The following is an 18966-nucleotide window of genomic DNA, read 5'->3' as shown; positions in this document are numbered from 1 at the left end:
TTTTTTTTTTGAGATGGAGTCTCGCTCTGTCACCCAGGCTGGAGTGCTGTGGCCGGATTTCAGCTCACTGCAAGCTCCGCCTCCCCGGTTCACGCCATTCTCCTCCCTCAGCCTCCCGGGTAGCTGGGACTACAGGCGCCGCCACCTCACCCGGCTAGTTTTTTTTTTGTAGTTTTTAGTAGAGACGGGGTTTCACCGTGTTAGCCAGGATGGTCTCGATCTCCTGACCTCGTGATCCGCCCGTCTCGGCCTCCCAAAGTGCTAGGATTACAGGCTTGAGCCACCGCGCCCGGCCTAAACAAAAAATTTTAACAACATTTCTCTTTATTTTCCACATTCTTTAGTTTGTGCGCACACTTTTATTTATTTATTTTTTTTTAAGACGAGGTCTTGCTCTGTCACCCAGGAATGCAGTGGCACAATCATAGCCCACTACAGCCTTGAACTCCTGGGCTCAAACGATCCTCCTACCTCAGCCTCTTGTAGCTGGGACTACAGGCGTGTGCCACCACACCCAGCTAATTTTTTTGATTCTTAGTAGAGACAAGGTCTCATTATGTTGCTCGGGCTGGTCTCGAACTCTTGAGTTCATGGGATCTCCCACCTCGGCTTTCCAAAGTTCTGGGATTACAGGCATGAGCCACGGTGCCCAGCAGTGCACAGTCTTCAATAAACAAGTGCAAATATGAATAATAAAACAACTGACATAAACAGGCTTGGGCCATATGTAAGTGACCCTTAGTAAGTGCACAACTTGGTGGGGATTGGTGGCCTACCAGCCTGAGTTTTGCGTGAGTCAGGGGTGTTGGTCAAAGGGTTGTACAGAGGGGAGTGGAAACACTGGTGGGTCAGGCACGTGGAGGTCCGTGAACATTTATTATTCACTTAGTTCCTTGAATAGGCTGTATGCTCTTTCTCCCAACCTGACTCATGCCAGTTTTCCCACCAGCATATCTTCTCACTGTAGACTGGTTGCCACTTATCTCTGAGGTCTCAGTTACCACTTGCTCCAGGGATCCACCTTGCCTCCTTTAGGCTGGGTTATTCTTCCTGTGTGCTCAGTAGCGCCCCCTACTTCCCATCAGAGAACGTACACCTCTGCGTGGAGGTATCTCCCAACCACCCCTAAGCTTTGCAAGGAGGGAGTTCTTAGCTGGGCCATTCATCATCAGATCCCCAGCCCTAGTACAATGTCTGGCATGGATTAAGTGCTCAGAAAATATTTGTGTAAGGGAGGGAGGGAGGAGGAGAGGAAGATTATATAACTTGTTTATCAGAAATTTGCCACTCCCTAGATTGTAGGGTAAGGTGTGCCTTCTTAGCAGGTGGGGAGGCCTGTCCTGCGCTGTGGTAGCAGTGATCTTGTGGTCATGGAAGTGTGGTGGTGGAGGTGGCAGTCATAGCCAATGAAGAGAAGACTAATGCCTCCACCAGTAACAGTACCACCATGTGGTATTTGTGGGCTACTTAGCACAGATTCTCAGATGCATCAGACTATTTAACTCATGTCCCCCAGTTCCCTGGCTCCAGACACCTTGTGCAGCTCTACACTTCACAGGGTTAAGCCGTGCTTCTCTTCCTCCTATTCCCACCTGTTAGAATCCCATGGTGCCTCCTAGGCCTCCTGGGCATTTTCAGGCTCCTTGTTCTAGTGCCTTCTTGTCCATGAGACCCCTTCTTCCCAGCTCCTGCCCTGGAATAGCATCTCCCTCCAACTCCAGGCAGAAGGGAACAGATCGCTCTGTGGAGAATGTTCTTGGAGCCCCTACCGATTCTCCACTTTGCCCTTGTACCCAGATGAGGCACATCCAACAGTGAGGGGAGTCGTTCCTAAGGAGGAAAACGTCCCCCCAGTAGCTCATGAGCATTTAAATAGAGTAAACAAGAACATTTTGTTGCTGGTGGTGGTGTTTTCATTCAACTCTCATTATGCCATTGCCAGCCCTTCAGAAGAGACGGAAAGGGGTCAGGTCCCCTTCTTCCAGTTTTTAATAAAGCATTGTGAGAGGAGGAAGGAACGACTGTGGGAAAAGGGGTCAGAGTGGAGCTGGGAAGAGAACGGGTTTTCCAGATTTCATAATATTCATTTGTCTCCGGACATTGGCCTTTACTGCTTCACCGTCTCTGTGCACAGTGCTCACAGTGTGGTGTGCAGAGGACCTGCTGAGCTGGGGCGTGTGGCCCAGAGCCATGCCAGGGAGATCTGTGTCCCTTTCCAGGGCTGCACCACAAGGTGCCACTAACTGGGTGATTAAGACAACAACAAGGGGTTCTCTCCCTGTTCTGGAGACTGAAAGCTCTGGGCCATATTCCCTCAGCCCCAAGGGAAGAATCAGCTCTCAACTCTTCCAGCTTCCGGTGGTGTTGGCGAGCCTTGGTGTCTTTGGCGCTTGTAGCTGCATCGCTCCCGTCTCTGTCTCCACTGTCAGGTGGCCTTCTTCCCTTTGTGTGTGTCTAGGTGTCTCCAAATTTCTTGCCCCTTGTAAGGACACCAGCCATTGGATTGAAGGCCCACTCTGACTCAGTAGGACCTCATCCTTACTTGATAACATCTGCAAAGACACTGCAGCAATCCCTTCTTGTCCACAGTCAACCACGTGGTCTGAAAATATTAAATGGAAAATTCCACAAACAATTCGTAAGTGCTCGGTTGCATGAGTAGCATGGCGAAATCTCTTGCCCTCCCACTCTGATCTGGGACATGAGTCAGCCCTTAGTCCAGCATATGTACATGGTCTCACTACCCGCCCTATATGAAGTGACTGCAAAGGAAAAAACATAGTACATACAGGCGTCAGTGCTATCTGTGGTTTCAGACATCCCCTGCGGGTTTTGGAACACATCCCGTATGGATAAGGGGGACTACTGTATTTACAAATAAGGCCACAACCGCAGGTCCTGGGGCTTAGGGTTTCAACGTGTCATTTGGGGAGCACAGTTGAACCCAGAACATCAGCTTTGTAGGTGTATTCTTTCTTGCCTCGTGGGCGTGGAGGGAATGAGCCACAGAATTTTTGCATGTGTGCCTAGTGCGATTACAGACCCCTGGGCTGTGGACACTGCTGGGCTGTGTTTGGGCATCAGTGTGTTCACCTCCCCCATGACTGCAGATGTGGTTTTCTTTCCTCTGCCTCCTGGAGCTGGTTGCTTGTTTTTATGTCCTCAAGAGAATATTTCTGTTGTAATGGAACATTTCACCTGGAAGAGATGAGACCTTCTCACAACCAACAGAGACTCCCCAGGGGGCTGGAAATAGAACAGGCCTCTGGTGTTTTGGCAAAAGAGGAAATACTTGAGGATCCTGGCTGGTGAGAGACATTGCCGTTGTAGACATTGCCAGTGCTGGGCTGGGGGGGGGTGAAAGCAAATTTGGTGAAAAGTGGCCTGTGGTGCTCTGTCACCTAAGTGGTGTCCTTGTGCTTCTCCTGGCTGTTATGGACACTCAGCGTCTTGGGAGCTAATTGTGGCTGTGGAATCTTTGTGGTCTGAAGCTGCAAGATCCCTCATACCAGAAGCGCTTTCCGAAGAGCGTGGCAATGAGGCTGCGTGAAGAAGAAAGCTGGACGATGCTCCTTCAGCTTCCGAGCACTCAGGAGGATCCCTGGACGTTTCAGGAAGCATTGTGTATCCAAGATGCTTTGTCCATGTGGGCTGTAGCCCCAGGGAATGTTTTCCTTTGCTGTTTTTTTCTCTGGCAGATGTTCATGTGGAAATGTGACCTTTAATTCCTTAAAGATCCATCTCCCTGGAATTAATTCCTCTTTTGAAGTCATAATCTTTCATGTAATATTTTCTGGTCATCTCAACTCCAAGTAAAGTGTTGTATGTCACAGGAAATGATTTGGGCTTTTTGCATATGCCATTTGGGCGTCAGAGAAGAGAGCCGCTGAGGTTAGAGGCAAAGACGTGAGGGTGGTCAACGGCTGACAGCGGAAGTGGACTGTGCTTGTTTATGTCATCTGATTGAACTCTTTCTCAGATAATAGATGTACCTTCCAGGAGGCAAACATCTGATTCTTTTCTTGTGTATCTCCATTACCGTGAACATTTCCCTAATGTTAATAAAGAGAAAAGCTGCAAATTCACATGAACCCCACAGGTTCTAAACATAACGGTTGATCACAGGGGACCTGTTGTCAGAACCATGCTGTTCAAGGTTTCCCAGTGTAAGAAGCCGAGAAGACGGGAGCCATCACTTGCTGGTACTTGCCCACTGTGGTTCACACCTGCAGTCCCTCCCAGATGCCAGAACTACTTCAGGAAACACGTATGATGTGTTCTTGAAAGCTCCACTGGCAAACCGGCTACAGAGCCAGAGCCTCTGTGTGGGTCTCTGCTGTGAATTCCTTCTCTGGCCCCTGCAGAAGCTGAGGGTCCATGAAATGATTGGAGAAGGGAGGGCAAGAGCCCAAAGATGTGACACGCCTTACTCCCTTCTTCCTCCCTCCAGCCACTTGAGACTGGCCAACCAGGGAAGTAGCATCCCGACTGGAATTGTTGAGAAACAGTCCATATTCATAGTTGCTAAACTTGACCTATGCAGTAAAATAACATGTTTTTCTGGAATGAGTACCATGTTGTCAGCCTCTCCTAGACATAATGGTGCGGACCACCCAGAGTGAGTGCTCGTTTAATAGAACAAGCAGCCCATTTACTGATAGGCACCTCGTGGCTGAAAGATTGGAAAGAAGACTTGGATTGCACTCGCATTTTTATTCTCTCATTTTCTTGTTCTATTAAAAACGTCCAAACAAGTTTAGTGTGTGGGAAGGAAGGACACCTTAGCATGAGTAGTGACGAAAATGCAGCATCACTAAACAGGTGGAGTTTGTTCAACACATTCCTGCCACTGTGTTGCAGAGGACATGGATGCCCAGTGACACGGGAATGAGTTGCTCCAGGCCTTTGTCCTGGGTAGATGGCAGGGAGTGGCAGTGAGGGTGTGGAGAGCCTCTGCCCTTCCATCTGGGGAGGGGTCCAGGCTGCGCAGGCCTCCCCGGCTCCAGCAGCTCCAAGGTCAGGGATGTGTGATCTGTCACCCTCTTGCCCCTCCCTGCACTGGGCATGGTGACCCACAGGCCAGGCTGGAAAGCCGGCCTAGAACACGTGGATGAAGGCAGACTTATTAGTATCCAAGAAGTCCGTGGGTACCCAGTCACGCCCCCAAGGGGCAGGCTTTTCTAGCAAGGTTTAGGGAAGGGCGTTGGTAGTGGTAAAGGACTCAAGTTCCAGTCTCCTCCCTGCCCCACCTGCCAGTGCATCTCCTTTGGTACGTCGCTGACTTGACGTGCCTCATCAGTTAAAGCACTTAGAATTTGGCACATAATCAGTACTTAATAAGTATTGGCTCTATGTCTCTGTAGGTGAATTTACAGGGCATTGCAGCATGAGAAGCTCTGTTGCTGGGCTCCATGCAGGCGAGCCCAAGGAGCGTGGCTGGTGTTCAGCAGGGTGTGCTCATGATTCATGTAACCCCTGGCCATTTAGGCCTTGACAGTCCACTCTGGACATGACGCTCTGTCCTCGACAGTGACCAGGATCAGGGCCTGTGGTATCTGATGAGCAGCATCTCCCTTCAGCATCTCTGTGTACATCTCATGCTACGCCGACGTAGAAAGACCCCGTGCATGGGGTCTTCCAGCTTCCTGGCAGCACAGCCTTTCAGGTCTGAAGAGGTTCTGAGTCCACGGACTAGGCTGGAAAACCTGAATCCTAACCCAGGCAGCTCGTCTGCAGTAAAGATGGTTTTGTTGAGTGTGTACTATTTGCCAGTTGCCGTTCTGAGGGTTCTCTGAGTATGGACTCATGTACTCTTACAGCTTTCCAATAAGATAGTTACTAATTTTATCGCATTTTTTAGAAGGGCAGAATGAGGCTCAGAAGCGTTAGTAAGCTGACCGAGGTCAAACAAAAGTGACGCTGGTGTTCGAAGCTGAGTGTGTTACTTTGGTCCCATCCCATTAACCACTGTAGATATGAACTGCTATGGAATTGACACCAAAAGTGTCAAAAGCCAAAAGTGGCTTTTGGTTGCATAGGATGCCTGCAGCCCTGCCCTCCCATGACAGATACTCAAGTGTTGCTGCTGTGAGGCCCACACTGCATTTCAGTGCCATCTAATACACGTACATAGACGGAGGGGCCACCACGCGCTAAACCCCTGCCTGGACTCACCCTCTAGTAAAGGAGGGAGGAAAATGATCAGCAGTGTGGATCACATCTGTGCCCTCCTGGACGTGTGAATGGGGAATGGGAGACAGTTACCAAAAAGGGAACAAGTAACTCCATGAAGAGGGGCAGGAAACACTCCGTGGAGGGGATACTTCTGAGCTAGGTTTGGAAGAATGAATAGGAGTTCACTGGGTGTTTCAAGGTGGGGCATATAGGCAGAAGAAATAGCATGCAAAGAACACAAGTATAAAACAGCGAGACTTTCTGTTCAGGTGGGGGTGCTGTCATGCCTCAGCATGGGTACGATGGTAAAATCAGGGGGAAATTCTGTGGGTGTTGAAACTGGAGAGACAGAAACCAGGAGACACAGGGCCCGCTTTGCCATGCCAGGGAACTGGACTCCATCCCAGGACAATTTGATTTCTTAGTTTTACTACAGAGTTGAAATCCCGGAACCCTGATGCATGTAGTAGTACCATTTTCCCTGGTCTTATGGTTGACGAAAGAAAGGATGACACAAGGAAATAAGCTTCCTTATATGATGTGTATTGACCTGGTGCTACAAAGAATGTTGTTTGTAAATCTCTTCCACTCATTTCTCCAGTTTTTCATCAGCAATTCCCTTTGGCAAAAGTTATTCTCAGATGCCAGGATAAGTGCGTTGAGGGTTTTTGTTTTTGTTTTAATGTTTTTTTTAAGTGGCTTTTGATTGCATAAGACCATCACGTAGAACTGTTTCCAGTAGTATCTTTATAGCAGGAATGGAGGCTAAGACTGATTATGTAATTGTTCGCTTAATCTATTCTCAGAACCTAACATGTTGCCAGCAGATGAAAAATCGAATGGTCATAATGGCCTCTGAGTGTCTTTCCTGCTCATAGTTTCTGGCACTATTGCTCTCGCATTGTTTACTGCAAAAGAGAAATCAGTGATTTAAATGTGGCATGACTGCTCACCCAGCCCTGGCCACCCTGGACTCAGCTCTGTCTGCTCCCTCTTGCATGTGCAGCCCACAGCAAGCAGGTCTTGGCAGGAGAAGGGGTGCAGGTGTACTCATCAGTGACCCTTGCTGTTGTCTCACATGTTAATATTGGGATGGGGAGAGGCAGCCCACTTCTGCCATGCTGAGGTTGCATTTTGCAAGGAGAGCAGAATACCATCTGCCAGAGGAGGTGGTGGGAGCGTGCAGATACTGCTATGAATGCCATAAATGCTTAATTGCTGTAGATTTTATTTTTTAGCTTGAGTCTTTGCATTTAGTGTGTTTGTTGTTTGTTCTTCTTTTTATTTTTTAGAATAGTCCTTATCAGCGGCAGAAGATCCTTCTGTAGTATATTTTCAGTGCTGCCGTATCGCGACAGTACCCAAGTCGGGTATGTATATGCATGCATGCTTTGTAGTTCTCGGGGTGAAAAGTTCTCACACCCGTGTACATAATGTGGTCATCCTTTCCATTTTCAAGAAGTCGCCTTGCTTTGACACTGCAAAGTCAGTATTTGTACATTGGAACGATAAAAAGATGTTCCACTATCTTTTCAGCCAGAAAGCTTCCTCGTTGTGTGTGTACGTTTATGTCCCCATCCTTTCGCCTGTTCTTTCTCAATCTACATTTTGTTACCTTATCCAATACTGTAAAGCAAGAACATCACGGGGCCCACCATATTCCACGGGGCCATGCCAACCTTTGGAAAAAAGGTAGGTCAAGGAAGGAATTGGAACAAACCCTGTGCCCATCCCACCCCCTTGCATCTTGGGTTTGGGGTTGGAAACTGACTAGCAAGCTGGAGCTGCCACCACAGACATCAAAACAAAAAGGTCCCAGGACCAGAGATTAGGTAACTAGCTACAGGCCAGAGGAATGTTTCCCTCTCGAGATCAACAAGCCCCTCCTTTTACTCTGAAAAAAAGTAAGTACCTGAGGGTCCATCCTTGCAAAGCCTCCGCTCTTCATCGCCATCCCTAAACCCCATGTTCCTTCCTCCTCTGCATCTAGACCTCATGCTCCCTTCGCCTTTTCATGCATCCGGTGTCTGTCATCAGGCTGCCGCCAGTATCAAAGGCAGGACAGTTCACTGCGTAAGATGTCAAGCATCACAGGATGTTGGCTGTGGCATTTGGTCATTGTGCCAGCCACACCACAGACATGTGACCACTGTCCCCAAGGAGGGCGGTATGGCCACTGGTGCTGATTCGCCATGTGTTCATCTTGCACCGTCTCCAAGAGCTCTACCCCAGGCCTTCCTGCTCATCATGACCTCCCCTTTCTGCTGTAGATCTGCTAGACTTAGCCTGTTCGATTCACCATGGTCCTTATCTGCACTCTTCACTGTCAGCTCCATGGGACAGAAAACAGCACATCTTTATTCGTGGAATCCTGACTCAGTCATTGATGAGATGTGTGCCTTAAGGAGCAGTAATCATGGCACTGTTTGTTAAGCACATACTTTGAGCTGGTCTTTTTCATTATTTACATCCTTGCAGCCAAACCTTGCAAAGTAGGTATTATAGAAAAAGTAGCAGCAAATCCTGCAGCTCGGAGGTTTAAGGACCATCTATCTAGTGGCCAGTGGGCTGCCCAGAGAGATGTAGTGGGCAGCTCTCTTCGCCTGACCTACCTGCTGTGGCCCCGGGTCTGGCTACATTGCAAGAGCAGGCTCATTCCTTGACAGAATTAGCTCATACCAGCTCACAGACCTGGTGTGACCCCAGAGGCCAGTTCATTCATCTTATTACAAGTAGTAGCCCGAGGGCCCAGAATGTTTGAGCGTGACCAGCCTGGGCACACACCTCCAGGGTATCTGTATTATTAGTAGCGGGCTCTTTGCCAGCAGGTCCTCTCGTGGCCAGAGCTTGGATGGCACTGTGACATCAGCTTCATTTATCTGGATTTTCCTGGCTGACCTCTCTGATTGACACATTCTTTCCTTAGCTCCATCTCGTTCATTCATTTATTGAGTGCTTGTCATGTGACCAGGTGCCCGGGACAAAGGTAGAGAAGGATGGATTGGGTTCCTGTGCCCCTGAACTTACAGCTTAGCAGGGGAGACACATTAAAATGACACACACGATTAACTACAACTTTTAATACGTGCCAGAGATACCCAGTCAAGCAATCCTTGGATCTTCCTGGCTGGAGACTCATTCTGTTTCTTTAATTTGGCTTCTCTACACTTGTCTTTGAAGTGTCCATATGAGTTTTATTCTCCAAGGTCCGGGGTAAGGTACCCCTCACTGTGGTACCCAGATGTTCGTCCCCATTTTGTAGATGACATGACTGATCGATGCTTAAAAGTTGACATCTCGACTTTGGGCCAGGATGGGGATTTAATCCCCAGTCTGTTCAGCTGTAAGTTTTTCCATGACCCACACTGACAGGCAAGATAAGTTCTGTATCTGCAGAAACCTTGCTGCGAAATGGAGCTTTTCTGGTATCTGCCTCCCAGAGGTTAACTGCAGCTCCCAGGAGTAAGTGAATCCAAGGTTTCCAGCATGGCACCTGGCATGCAGAGAAGTGCTAGGGCCCATCAGCAAGGACCCCATATTTCTGACAGTAAAAGATAATCATTGTGAAGAACTTTGGCGATGTAGAATTTTTATTACTTACTAGCTTCTGTGAGCTTCCATTGGCTCCTCTGTCGAGTGGGGAAGTTACTACCTCCCATCGTTAATGTGAAGATTATGGCATTTCTGCAAAGCCAGTAGGAAGCCGTTTTAACTTAGGGCCGGGCGCGGTGGCTCAAGCCTGTAATCCCAGCACTTTGGGAGGCCGGGACGGGCGGATCATGAGGTCAGGAGATCGAGACCATCCTGGCTAATAAGGTGAAACCCCGTCTCTACTAAAAAATACAAAAAACTAGCCAGGCGAGGTGGCGGGCGCCTGTAGTCCCAGCTACTCGGGAGGCTGAGGCAGGAGAATGGCGTAAACCCGGGAGGCGGAGCTTGCAGTGAGTTGAGATCTGGCCACTGCACTCCAGCCTGGGCGACAGAGGGAGACTCCGTCTCAAAAAATAAATAAATAAATAAATAAATAAAGGAAGCCGTTTTAACTTAAAGTACCCAGGAAGAGGGCCCTTAGACCATCTCCATTGGACATCCTTGTGGATATGTGTGGCCCTCCATTCTTTTCAACATCTCAGGGAAATGCTAGGTGGCAGCCAGTTGGTGCTAGGAAAGAGTGTCTGTTCATGCCTGGGTCTCCTCCTTGCTGCTTGGGAAGGCCTCCTATGTTGCAGAAACGGCCACTGCATGGGATATTCAGCAGAGTTGGCTGCTCTGTTGGCCCTGGACAGAGAAGCAGAATGAGTGTGTGGGATCCCACCTTTTACATCCTAGGTGTGAACAGATTCAAATCCGCTATTCCTCCAAATTTTATAGATGAGGAAACCAAGGTGCAGAAGAGGGATTTTTTTGTTTTGTTTTTTGTTTTTGTTTGTTTGTTTTTGAGACAGGATTTTGCTTTGTTGCCCAGGCTGGAATGCAGCGGCACAAACATGGCTCACTGCAGCCTCGAACTCCTACGCTCTAGCCATCCACCCGCCTCAGTCTCCCAAGTAGCTAGGACTACAGTTGAGCACCACCACACCCAGCTAATTTTTAAAATTTTTAGTAGAGATGAGATCTTGCAATGTTTCCCAGACTGGTCTCAAACTCCTGGACTCAAGTGATCCTCCTGCTTCAGCCTCCCAAAGTGTTGGAATTACAGGGGTAGGCCATTGTACCCAGCTAGAAGAGGATTTTTTCTATAACAAAAATATCATTAGGTCCTTTGTCAGACCTAACAGAAAAGAACATGTTTGTTTCTGCAGCACAGTCTACTTCTGTACTCACACAAGAAACTCTGAGCACAATTCCAAATAATGTGATGTAGCAGCAGGATTAAGAAGCAGAGTGCTTTTAAAACTTTTTAATGAGCAGACATTGTATTTATAAATAACCCACTTACTATAATTATGATTAAAAAAAATTTTTTTTTTTACTAATTATTGGGAAAACAACTATGCTGAAATAAAAATGTACTAGTAAATATATACTAGTAAAAGTTTACTAGTAAATATACCAATAAATATATACACATACATATTTTAAACAACTCCAGTTCATGTACGTATTAACTAATGACTTTCCAAGGGGGAAAATTCCTTTACTTTGACACTGAAGCTCTTTTTGTCACTGGGACGTAAGTCATAGAATTTCAGGGGTGGAAAGGCCTTCCTGCTTCACAGCGGAGGCACAGCTAGGCGAAGCTCGCCCACAGCCCCCCACCTGGCAGAGTCAGCAACCCTGGAACTCGGGACCTGGGCTGCCCCAGCCTGCAGGGCTGTGCTTTCTGGCCTCCATGTTTCCATTGTGCTCATGTACATGGTCCCAGCCACATGGACCTGATTGTTCCAAACAAGCACAAACCTTCCCCCCCACCCCCCCACCCGCCAACCGATGAAGGGGCTAATGTACAGCTCCAACTTCATCACAAGAAAATTCTAAAAGCAGGAAGCTCATAGTTCATCTGCTGGGTACTTGAGCCTCCTTCCCATGGAAAGCATCTGTCAGGGCGGCCTGATCTTTCTGGGTTTGTTTTCTGGCCACTTGCGCTGCACTCAAGCTTCCCAGCCCTGGCTCCCACCATGGCCTCCACATTTTGTTCTTGGTTTTAACTTGAACACTGATTCTGGATCCTGACATCAGTTGATCAAAGCAGACAGACCAACCTTAGGAAGGCTTTATATAGTACTATCTATTCATTCGTTCTTTTGCGCATTAGGTCACTTGTTCTGCTCCCAGTGAATTAAGGCCCTGATGGAGGCCGGGGAAGGGGTGGGTGGGAATGAGTTACCAATCCAAGACAATGGAGGGTGGGCAGGGAGGTGCTGGAGCACATTTGAAATGCCCACAAATCCTGACCAACACCTACATTTAGAGTAAATGTACGGTCTTAAGTAAAAGCAAGGTGTTTGCTCTGTAACTTTTCTGTATCCCCACCCCCCCCAAGTGCCTTGCCATGCCAGCATGCCACCTCTGTGGAGGTTTAGGAGCTACCGTTGTGCGTCAGAATTCACTCACCTGCAGCCTGGTGAGACCTACTGTGTGCTGGGCACTGCCACCCTGCTGTGGATACACTGGTGAAGGAAAGTGTCTCTGTGTGTGGAGCCTACTCTCCGTGCCCTCTGTCTGGTCCTCTGTCTCAGTGGGAGATGGGAATAAGCTAGTAAACCAATCATCAAACAAAATCGCAAAAACATTGAGTCCTCACAATGTCTGATTAGAGCAGAGGAAGGAGTTGGGTGAGTTCAGATTGCAGGATCCAATGTAGTGCCCGGCGAAGGTGGTTCTCCAGTTAGACTTGGAAGCGTGAGACCGTGGAGACACGAGAAAGGATATTACATCCTCGGCATTGACTCTGAGGATGCCAGCGGATGATCCAACTCCTCGTGAACTCTCAGGCAGGGCCTGCGTGTTCAGAGATTTAGTGATGCCCTATTCAAGCTGGAGTCCCATTTCCTAGCCACACTCAGCGTCCACACCCCTGTAGTGAGGGGCAGGGGAGAGGGTCGGGGACAGGAGTGAGCTCTGATGTATGGGCCCATCACTCAACCCTCCTGAGTCTCAGACCCCTCATCTATAAAACGGGGATGTTTAACCAGACACTACAAGGACCCTGCGAGCGCAGAAGGTCATTCTCATTCTTGTCAGTGCTGCTGGTGCAGAAGCAGTAAGCTGTGTTGAACAACGAATTTATGAATGAAACACACTGTCCACTCCCCATCTGTCAACAATCAGCAACTTCTCGAGCTCCTACCTGAATATTAATCTTCATAAGATTTTTAAAATTATACTTTAAGTTCTAGGGTACATGTGCACAACGTGCAGGTTTGTTACATATGTATACATGTGCCATGTTGGTGTGCTGCACACATTAACTCGTCATTTACATTAGGTATATCTCTTGATGCTATCCCTCCCCCACCCCCCACCACAGGACCCGGTGTGTGATGATCCCCTTTCTGTGTCCAAGTGATCTCATTGTTCAGTTCCCACCTATGAGTGAGAACATGCGATATTTGATTTTCTGTTCTTGTGGTAGTTTGCTGAGAAGGATGGTTTCCAGCTGCATCCATGTCCCTACAAAGGACACGAACTCAGGCTTTTTTATGGCTGCATAGTATTCCATGGTGTATATGTGCTACATTTTCTTAATCCAGTCTGTGACTGATGGACATTTGGGTTGATACCAAGTCTTTGCTATTGTGAATAGTGCTGCAGTAAACATACGTGTGCATGTGTCTTTATAGCAGCATGATTTATAATCCTTTGGGTATATACCCAGTAATGGGATGGCTGGGTCAAATGGAATTTCTAGTTCTAGATCCTTGAGGAATCGCCATACTGTTTTCCACAATGGTTGAACTAGTTTACATTCCCACCAACAGTGTAAAAGTGTTCCTGTTTCTCCACATCCTCTGCAGCACCTGTTGTTTCCTGACTTTTTAATGATTGCCATTCTAACTGGTGTGAGATGGTATCTCATTGTGGTTTTGATTTGCATTTCTCTGATGGCCAGTGATGATGAACATTTTTTCATGTGTCTGTTGGCTGTATGCATGTCTTCTTTTGAGAAGTGTCTGTTCATATCCTTTGCCCACTTTTTGATGGGGTTGTTTGTTTTTTTCTTGTAAATTTGATTGAGTTCTTTGTAGGTTCTGGATATTAGCCCTTTGTCAGATGAGAAGATTGCGAAAATTTTCTCCCATTCTGTGGGGAAAGAATTCCCTATTTAATAAATGGTGCTGGGAAAATTGGCTAGCCATAAGTAGAAAGCTGAAATTGGATCTTTTCCTTACTCCTTATACAAAAATTAATTCAAGATGGATTAGAGACTAAAATGTTAGACCTAAAACCGTAAAAACCTTAGAAGAAAACCTAGGTAATACCCTTCAGGACATAGGCATGGGCAAGGACTTGACGTCTGAAACACCAAAAGCAACGGCAACAAAAGCCCAAATTGACAAATGGGATCTAATTAAACTAAAGAGCTTCTGCACAGCAAAAGAAACTACCATCAGAGTGAAAATTGAGATTTTTTTAAATGTGCAGATCTGGTGGCTTCTTGCCACTATACGTGTATTGGGCACATTTTTTCTTGGTGTGGGCCATGAGGCTAGGGACTTAATCAGCCTAGGCTTGGGAACACTGGAAAATGTGCGGGGTCGTTTTACATGCCACCAGGTTTACACCAAGCTGGTAACGGATCGGCCCCACGGTGGTCTCTAGAGCTGCTGCTTGAAGCAGACTACGCGAGCATCTGACAGCCACTGCAGTCTCCAGCATGCTCTTCCCTACCGTGATGGATGGTGTGGATATTTGAGGGAAGAGCACATTTCTCTAGGATTAACGAAGGGTGCAGTCAAGCATGTGTGTGAACATGATAAACAGAGGTGATAATAGGAGCTGAGACCTGAATGGTGCTTACAGTGTATGGCATCCCAGGCACTGGCCCACGTGCTTGATAGACGCTCGCTCATTTCATCTGCCCAACGGCCTCACAAGGTAGGTGCCCGTATTACCATTTTACTTGAGGCTAGTGGCCGAGAAAGGCTTAGCAACTGCCCAGGTGGTAGTAGGTGGGGGCAGGCAGTGTGGCCGCAGATCTGCCCTGTTGTGTTTGCAGCTGTGGAGGTGGTTCAGCCCAGGAAGCTGGAACGCATACTTGGGAACCAAGTGTGTTTCCCTTCATGATCATGCCTTTGGGACTGGGCGTGCTGGCTCGGGACCAGTACAGGCAGGCAGCACTGGCTGACTGGTGTGCATTTTGGTGAAGATGGAGCTTGGAGGTCACGGCTCATAGGTGTGCCACACACGGGCTGCCCTCTGGGGACCCCAGCTGCTGAGCTGATGGGTTGTAACTTTCGGAAGGCTGTGGAGCTTGCTGGTTCACCTGCAGACTTGCATGCTCCCTAGGTAAATACCAGACATCTCTGGGGGGACTCTTAAGTGAAAAATAATCTATGTAATTTCCGCATCTGGGTAATTGTCATCTTCAGGATAGGAAGGTGTGTGGAGAGTGTGGAGCTGGTGAAATTCTCCTGGTGGCTGTAGTCTGCAGAGGTGTGGGTGTTCCTGGCTCATGACCCTGAAGTGCTGCCAGCTTGAGTCTCCCCAACACCTTTTCCCCAATACACCCAAGTTACCCCCTGAGCACCTCCAGGAGGCAATTGAGGGAGCAGTAAGGATCTTTCTCATGCCCTGATGGCATGCATGAAGAACGCTTCTCTTTGAGAGAGGGTGCAGCATAGTTGTATGAGAGGGTTCCTAGTCACAGTACCAGGCATGTCTTCACTTCACAAAAGGATTTGTGGCAGGGCCACAGAGCTTTCTTAACTGCTCATAAAATATTGTTTGATTTACAGAGTTTGCTTGCATACGATAGGAAATCGTCTGCCAGATACAATGAGATGCTTCTGTTAACTGTCCGTCTTCATGTTCTTTTACTTTAGGAATTCAAAGTCCTGCCTGCAGCACGAGCCCCTAGTGGCTCTGAGAGACACAGAAGGGTGGAATGGAGGGTAGTTATGCTCAGTGTCCTGAGTTGCAGTCATCAGAGTCCCCTCTGATGGTTGGGGTGGGGCCAGGGTTTTCAGGTACCTTACAGGATTTCTAGGACAGACAGAAACCAGCACAGACACCCAGGACCAACACAGTGAGGGCAACACAGCCAGGACCCACTTACAGCCCTACCCTGGAGCTCTTCCCATGGAAGTGCTGTTGACGCTGCCATCTGGGGCCCCCACCTTAGGCTTGCCAGAAGTTCTGATCTCCGCATGTGTTACTTCCACCTCCAGGTTTCCCATGAGTGCTTCCACTTTGCAGAACCTAGGCCGCCTTGGGAGCCTGGGAAATGTAGTTTTTAACAGCTACCTGAGTATCATGAGTTAGTCTATGGTCTCTGCCACAGTGGTTCACCAAAAGATCTGCCTGTCCCCAAACTGAACCTGGGGAGACTGAAGAACCCCAGATCAAGGAGAACTCAAGCCCCTGATCCAAACCTGGCCCAGGAGGGAGCCCTCAGGGAACCAAGGGTCCCTAAGAAGCTTAGAAGGTCCCCTCCTTCCCCATAGTTGTGCTCCCATTAAGGACAAGACAGTGTCTAGTGAGACTGCATAGATGTCCAAATGGATTTCCAAAGCCCAGGAGCTCTGGATTCATCCAGGCCTAACTTAAAACCTCCTTTGTGGTCCCCCAGACTTAACAGAAACAGGGCGTTTGAGGCTCTGGCCTCAGCACTCCTCTCCAGCCCTCTCTCAGCACAGTCCCTCTCAGCCCTAGCAAGCTACCTTAATGCATCAGGCTCTCCTCATCTTTGGGGATACTCAGCCCTCCCTCCAGGCAGCTTTCTCAGTGCCCCACAGCACCTGTCCCCCCACCCGCAGCTCCACTAAGAGCCCCTTCATGTCTCAGGGCTTATAATATACATTTTAACTTATTTTTCACTTGTGGGTGTTGATTGCATCTTAATCCTCAAGGTATCTGCAGCACTGTGCACAGAAAGTAGTGGTCACTCTGGTTCTGTGTGTTGGGTGAGTAGAAGCAAGGTTTCTGAGGCTTTTGAGAATTGCTGTGTTCATGAATATAGTGCTCGTGCACTTGCGCGCTCTATCTGTCTATCTGTCCATCCATCTATCTATCTGTCTGTCTGTCTGTCTGTCTTACCTGTTTGCTCCAACAAAGGACGGCCAGACTACTTCAGCAGAAGCAGTGCCATCTCTCAGGGTCCCTCAGCCTGGTACCTCATCCTTGAGGGCACCTCCATAAAAGGATGGAGCTGGATGGTTGGCCATAAGGAAGGCCCCAGAAGGTGCTAACAAGGATGAACTGACATGGACCTCAGGGTCCTGCTTCTCTCCAAGTGACTCTGTCCCACCCACAGTGAAAGTTGCTAAGCCTGAAGTGACAAAAGAGGGCATCGAGCTGCACTTAGCAAGTGCTAAGCCCCAGCAAGGCCCCTGCCACCCATGAGCCAGGTGACTCCCCTGACATTAGCCTCACAGCCTGTGCAGTTCTCTCCGATCACGAGTGCTCTGCATCTGCAGAGCCGCTTACAAATACTTGCACCCTGAATGTTAAGCCCAGGGATGCCAAGGGCCTTTAGATAAGGTCACACTGGCCTCTGCAGTCTTTGCCTGAGCCCTGTTGGAATTCCCTGGCTTTTGGCTGGCAGGTTTACCTAGTCCTCTATCAACTCAGGTTGTCTGAACATCTCCAAACCAGCAGCATGTGAGCTACATGTAAGTGATACAGCCCCATATTGTGCAGGACATATTCAGATTGCATGTAGCCTAGAGTAAGAAGAGGGCATTTCTGGCTGGGTGCAGTGGCTCATGCCTGTAATCCCAGCACTTTGGGAGGCCGAGGCGGGCAAATCACGAGTTCAGGAGTTCAAGACCAGCCTGGCCCCCATGGTGAAACCCCATCTCTACTAAAATACAAAAAATTAGCTGGGTGTGGTGGTGGACGCCTGTAATCTCAGCTACTCGCAAGGCTGAGGCATGAGAATCACTTGAACCCAGGAGGTGGAGGTTGCAGTGAGCCGAGATCTCGCCATTGCACTCTAGCCTGGGCAACAGAGCGAGATTCCATCTCAAAAAAAAAAAAAGGTTATTTTTCCCAGGCTCAGTTCTGTAGAGAGTGGGACACTCTATCCTGTCCCTGGAGCCCCTCTCTGTGTCTAGGGTAGACTGAAGCCCCTTCCTGCGTCCTCCCTGCCACCACCCACCCACACTCATCCACACACGATCTACTCCTTATTACTAGGCCCTTCTGAAGCCCAGCATGGCCATCTCTAATCAGGTGCATGTGTTAGGAAGCTATCAGGACTTACTGGCATGCATTGACTAAAGGCTGGGTATGGGTTGTGCCCATGCCTTTCAAATAACACAGCTGTTGATGCCAGAGTCCCACTAATCATTACCAGGGATAGATTGCATGGCCACTTCTGCTTGGGGTGGCCCTGAGCTAATTCATTAAAGGGTATGTGAAGTGGAAGATCGTTAAGGTAAAGGTAATGCCAGACCAAAAATGAGTTGCATAGTAAGGAGCACTCTTCAGCTCAAACATAGTCTTTTAGAGCTGGAAGGAACTTGGAGACTGTTGGCTTTCGCTTTTTTTTTTTTTTAAGCTGCAGAAGCCATTCTTCCAATATAAGTTTACATAGAATTGCAGTAGATAAAACAGCTAACTACAGAGCTGTTCTGGAGAATCGGGAATGGGCGCAAGTAGCCCATTCATCCCCACTCCCACCATCCACCTCCTTTGGTGCCTCCATTAGGAAAACCACAGCCCTTACCCATCCTTGCGATCGTGTACCTGTGGGCACCTGCGGCCAGGGAGGCAGTGTGGTACATGGGAACGAGCTGGCAGTCAGGCAGAAGCCTCAGTCCTGGGAAATGAACTAGCCTTACTGACCCCAGATTCACTCATCCGTAAAATGGACTATAATGTCCACCTCAGGGAGCTGAATGAAATAGTAAATGAAATATTATATGCGAAAGCTCTGAGCACCCTGCCAGGCTGTAGTAGATACTCATTAAGCATTAGTTTCACTTCCATTTTTGTCCAGTCACAGAGCGTTTTCTTTTTTTTCTTTTTGAGACAAGGTCTCACTGTATTGCCCAGGCTGGAGTACAGTAGTGCGTTCTTGTCTCACTGCAGCCTTGACCTCCCAGGCTCAAGCGATCCTCCTACCTCAGCTTCCTGCGTAGCTGGGACAACAGGCATGCACCACCACGCCCAGCTAATGTTTGTATT

General features: G+C 48.4%; 1 protein-coding gene across 1 annotated transcript in view; it reads left to right on the top strand.

The window, feature by feature from the left end:
- The window catches only part of CABLES1 (Cdk5 and Abl enzyme substrate 1), a 126963-nt gene that overhangs the window by 75754 nt on the left and 32243 nt on the right, over positions 1-18966 (top strand). The window contains exon 4 of the mRNA XM_023207795.2: positions 7467-7544. Coding sequence (XP_023063563.1) covers positions 7467-7544 — 78 coding nt within the window. The remainder of the gene's footprint in view (positions 1-7466; positions 7545-18966) is intronic.

Source organism: Piliocolobus tephrosceles, chromosome 18 (assembly GCF_002776525.5).
Source record: "Piliocolobus tephrosceles isolate RC106 chromosome 18, ASM277652v3, whole genome shotgun sequence".
NCBI classification, from domain to species: Eukaryota; Metazoa; Chordata; class Mammalia; order Primates; family Cercopithecidae; genus Piliocolobus; species Piliocolobus tephrosceles.
Note: the sequence above shows the minus strand (reverse complement) of the source record. Positions and strands in the feature narration are given on the sequence as shown.